Source organism: Scylla paramamosain, chromosome 28 (assembly GCF_035594125.1).
Source record: "Scylla paramamosain isolate STU-SP2022 chromosome 28, ASM3559412v1, whole genome shotgun sequence".
Lineage (NCBI taxonomy): Eukaryota > Metazoa > Arthropoda > Malacostraca > Decapoda > Portunidae > Scylla > Scylla paramamosain.
This window is the reverse complement of record NC_087178.1, coordinates 5,280,001-5,285,000: the sequence shown is the minus strand read 5'-3', so window position 1 is coordinate 5,285,000 and position 5,000 is coordinate 5,280,001. Positions and strand designations below refer to the sequence as shown.

The 5,000-nt window shown below is 49.4% G+C and overlaps 1 protein-coding gene across 3 annotated transcripts in view; it reads left to right on the top strand.

Moving 5' to 3' along the window:
• Window positions 1–4,641, top strand: part of LOC135114773 (uncharacterized) — a 51,484-nt gene extending 46,843 nt beyond the window's left edge. The window contains exons 4-7 of one of the 3 annotated variants that reach the window (XM_064030840.1): window positions 890–939; window positions 2,088–2,230; window positions 3,577–3,798; window positions 4,585–4,641. In XM_064030840.1, the coding sequence (XP_063886910.1) occupies window positions 890–939; window positions 2,088–2,106 (69 nt within the window). In that variant the 3' untranslated portion in view covers window positions 2,107–2,230; window positions 3,577–3,798; window positions 4,585–4,641. Of the gene's footprint in view, window positions 1–889; window positions 940–1,335; window positions 1,427–2,087; window positions 2,231–3,576; window positions 3,799–4,584 lie in introns of those variants that run through there. The other 2 variants (XM_064030841.1, XM_064030839.1) reach the window with 2 other exon arrangements.
• Window positions 4,642–5,000: the final 359 nt, after the last annotated feature.

Genomic DNA, 5,000 nt, shown 5'->3' with positions numbered 1-5,000 from the left:
TCTCTCTCTCTCTCTCTCTCTCTCTCTCTCTCTCTCTCTCTCTCTCTCTCTCTCTCTCTCTCCACTAACACACAAACTTTGCCAAAAAATAAGCCGGGCGGAAGTGACGACTCCCTCCCCCGCACCTTCTGTCCCTGGCGGCATTTTGTCTCCTCCCTCGCTGATCCTTCACCTTAGAATTAGCACAGTTGAGGACCTCCTCCTTCCCCCACGTCCCCTCCTTAGTGCACCCCTCCCTGTGCGCGTTACTGAAAGAAAAGGGAGAAAAGCGAGGATGTAATGAGAAATATGAGTTAATTCAGAGAGAGAGAGAGAGAGAGAGAGAGAGAGAGAGAGAGAGAGAGAGAGAGAGAGAGAGAGAGAGAGTGGGGGAGGTTGTGAATAAATTATACTTTATGTCAATCTATATATCACCCATTGAGGAATAAACTGCAAATGTGGGTTCCAGAGAGAGAGAGAGAGAGAGAGAGAGAGAGAGAGAGAGAGAGAGAGAGAGAGAGAGAGTTTATTAATAATAGTGACTGCATTAATTTCCATAACCAGGAGAGAGTGTGATGCGGCAACTAAACATATGACCTGCGTGGGGTGTGGTGCTGCCGCCGCGCCCTGATGTATTGCTGCATAGACTGGTGTGGTGGTGGTGGTGGTGGTGGTGGTGGTGGTGGTGGTATATGGATGGTGATGGTGCTAGTAGTAATAGCAGTAGTAGTAGTAGTAGTAGTAGTAGTAGTAGTAGTAGTAGTAATGATGATACTACTACTACTACTACTACTACTACTACTACCATAGAGAGAGAGAGAGAGAGAGAGAGAGAGAGAGAGAGAGAGAGAGAGAGAGAGAGAGAGAGAGAGAGAGAGAGAACTAATCATACCTTATCTCTATTTTGCAGGTGTCTGAATCCTCGCTCTACTCTTATCTACGAGCTGCCCCCTGTAGGAGGTAAGCACACACACACACACACACACACACACACACACACACACACACACACACACACACACACACACACACACACACACACACACACACACACACACACACACACACGTGGAGAGAGAAAAGAGAGGCAAGGAAAGGGTTGAAGAAAAAATATTGTATAATAAGTTTAAGCGTGGACTACTAAAGTTGCTAATTAATTAACATCTGCGGCCTCCGACTCCCACTCTCTTTTCCTCAACAGCGCGGCAAACCTTCCAAAACTTTAACATTTTTCCTTATTTTTATACCCATAAACCAATTTTCACTTTCTTAAATACCAAAACCTTACTCTTTTCATCATTTTTTTTTTAATTTACGCATTTTTCGTTTTCTTTTTTTCCTTCTTGTGGTGCTCAGGAAGTTTGCTCAGTGCACGGTAAAGTTTCCAGGGTAGCAAACACCAGCTGAATCTTGTACCAAAGGGAGAGGTGACGCAAGTTTTTTTTAGGCAAGTTATCCTTAAAGCCAAGGGTTCCGTTTTCTGTGTGAGCTTTCGTGGCGTCAGTCTGCAAAGCTCTCAACGGGGGATTTTTATTATTATCTTGTGCTTATTCTGTTGCTTCTGTTGCTTCTTGTGTCATTTATTTGCTTGAGTTGGAAGTGTATGTGAACGTTACTTGATGTGTTATTTATTTATTTATTTATTTATTTATTTATTTATTTATTTATTTATTTATTTATTTTTGTTAAGCTTAGTTCTTGTGATTTGCTGTTTCGTTATTATTTGCTTTGTTGTCCATGTATTTTGTTGCTGATTTGTTTCATTTTTGCAGTTTTTTCTTCTTTTTTTATTGTGTAATTCTTGTATGCCTTCGTCCATGTTTATAATGAAATATTGACTTTTTTCTTGCATTCCACGTCCTTATCCTCTGTTTTCTAATGAGATATTCGCTTTGATTTCATACCAGTCTCCCATCATGAATTTATTGGAGTTACCCCTCTGAAAACCCCAATTTATAGGAGTCACCTTTAGACCGTCCCCCAATATCCCATCATGCCCCACGGTACATTTATAGGAGTCACCCTCTGAGGACTCCAACTTATAGGAGTCACACTTAAAAGATCCCAATTTTCTGTGATACGCGTAATGTCTCCGTTTTCTGCGACAGACGTGAGCCGGGGAGCTAATGGCAAGAAGCGGCTGGGCATCGGCAAGTTCCTGAAGACGTTGAAGCGAGACCTGAAGCGATCCTCTGGCACCTCCAAGAACAACAAGAACAAGCTAACCCACAACCTCAACAATCTCCCCAGGGTAAGCTGAGTGCCGCGCTGCTCCTTCCCCCCTCCTCCCTTTCGCTAGGTCCCTCCCCTCTCCCCTGCATCAAGGTGTAAATAAATGTTTTAGCGGAGTGACGCCTCTACGGCAACCCTTGTAGATATTCGTCCCGAGGGTCGTGTCTGTATATAAACAAACGTGGGTTCAGGTCTGCGTTCAGTAAAAAAAATGGAAAAAAACAAAACTAAACTTATATTTAAGTGTGCCTTCATAAGTTTAGTGTGTAGTAGAGTGGCAGGGTTCAAAGGGCACAGCTGATTGGCGCAGGAGGAGGCGAGCACATGGCCACCGCTCCCTGTACTGAACGCAGGACATGTCACGTGGAGCTGACACACTCTAGCTAGCACTTAGTCTAGTCAGTGATAGTGGACGGTGGGGCTGGACGCTGCACGGCACTCACACAATCACAGTCCCCCCCTTCAGTCACTCACAGTCCTAGTGGTCTCAGTGCCTAAGGGCGTGGTGCTTGAAACCCTTGTATTTCAGTCTAATTCGCTTCCAGTCACGCTGAAATGGTCTTGCTAGTTAAAATGTATGCTTCCATTTATCCCCCCAGGCAGTTTGCTTTCATTTTTTATGGTCCTGTGGCGTGATAACACTATTTTGCCTCATAAAAGTGTGCTATTCATTCAAGTTACATGCTGTCACGCTTGTATTACCTCATTACTTCAAATTATGCATCTCTTTACTCCCTCCAGATGGTTTTTTTTCATGAAGCTGCGGCGTGATGATGTAAATTGTTACCATGTGTCATCATCATATCCTGTCCATTCAAGTTATAACGTGTAACTTCTCTACTTGTTATCTATTTGTGATGGGAAGCTGAGGGTAGGCAGTGCTGGGACCCTGTGTGCCAGCCTCTGCCCTGCCCCGCTCCCTTCCTCCGCCTCCCAGATTTCCTCAGTCCCCTCAGTGGTGGTGTCCAGTGGTTGGTTACTGGTGCGTGGTACAGGTGTTCACTGATTGTGTCGGGTGCTGTCTTGACCACCCCGTGACCCTCGTCCCTCAGTGTTCGTCATATAGGAATGATTGATATAGTCAGCCATGTCGCCCTGCCGCCCTTCCACCTCTGTCTCTCCATCGTGGTTCACCTTTTCTCCCTTTCATCCCATACTTTTTTATAAATATTTATGCCCAGCCTCCCCCTGCCCCGCCCCATCTTCCAGCTGCCTTTCCCCCCCATGCCCCAGCTCCTCAGGTCTCTCCAGCCCCATCTTGTACTACACCTCCCCCTGCTTTGCCTCCATCCCCTGCCTTTGTCCCCGCCCCGCCCCGCCTCTGCATGGGGTCAGTAACCCTGCATGGTGGTGGGTGTGCCGCAGAGCTACGGTGAGGGAGGGCTGGCCACCACGCCCCTGGTCATGCTCCCCGGGTACTCCTCCCCCGCCTCCTCCCGCGGATCCCACTCCAGCCACTCCCACTCCAGCCATTCCCACTCCAGCTCCCACTCCACCAACGCCGCCTTCGTGTCGGCCTCGGCCCCGGGCACCCCAGGGTCATCAGGGCCCATCAGGGACTCCGGCCTCCAGGAGGCCATAGAGCGGGTGAGTCCCGCACACGCACACACTCACATGCACACACGCCGACACCAGGTGTACACAGGTATTTGTGCATGTGCATGCTTTATAGAAACAGACAAACATCTTTGCTTTTTTTGAAAAAAAAAATTATGAAAATTTGTTTACAAATATTGGTGTCAGTACCCGTAACTGCTTTTGGGTGTAAGCAAACTCCTCGCGGCCCGCCCGTGGTGCCTCACATCTGCTGTGAGCCGAGATCACCACGCCGCTGTAATCGCTGCCGGTGACTCTAAGGGCGGCGGCGGCGGCGGCGGCGACATCTGCGACTCCTTCAGGGTAGCGCAGCGAAACACACAAGTGCAAATATTTCTGGTGGCGCGCGTCGCTCCTGGCGCTCCTTGAGTGTCGGGAACGGACAAGAAGAATTGTGCAGAAGACAAGCACACAAACAGGCGGACGCCCTCCAGATATATTTGCACTTGACTGTACCGCTGCAGATTAGCAAAGTTTGGCTCACCAAACTTTTCTCGTGGCTGACGCTGCAGCCGCTCCGGAGTGAAGCTTAGTGTTTTGTATCATGTCAGATATTACTCATGGCCAGACTGATGTGCCAGACTGTACATCCGTGTTTAAATCACGAGACAGTGGTCGCGGCGCGAGGAGTTTGCTTACAGCCCGAAGTCCCGCCTCGACCCTCCCCCCCCCATTGGATAATAATTGGTGCCGCGTCGGACACACGCACAAACACCGCCCCGGAAACTGTCCAGCCGGAGAGACACTGACGCTTGTTTTGTTGTTGTTGTGTTGCAGCTGAAGGAACAGGAGATGCAGCGGCGACGGGAGGAGCAGTTCCGGGAGCACGAACAGGTTAGTTTGTGTGTGTGTGTGTGTGTGTGTGTGTGTGTGTGTGTGTGTGTGTATACATTCATCCCCTCCGCTGAGCCATGTTTGGGAGGCGACAGTAGTTAGCTGACCGATGACAATTTAAAGTAAACACAACGGCCGGGAAAGGAGCGGAGCCCCTCCCGCTCTCCCTCCCCAGGTAGCGGAGCGTGGAGGGGCCGCCGCGCCGCCCTGCCCTGCTGGGAGACCTTGAGGCCTGTGTGTGTGTGGCGGCCGCGACCTTCGGAGGCCGCCTCACCACCAGGGTCGCCTCCCAGGGTCACTGTCGAGGCTATATTGGTCCCGCGCGTCAATACCCAGCGCCCAAGCCTCCCGCCCACCGC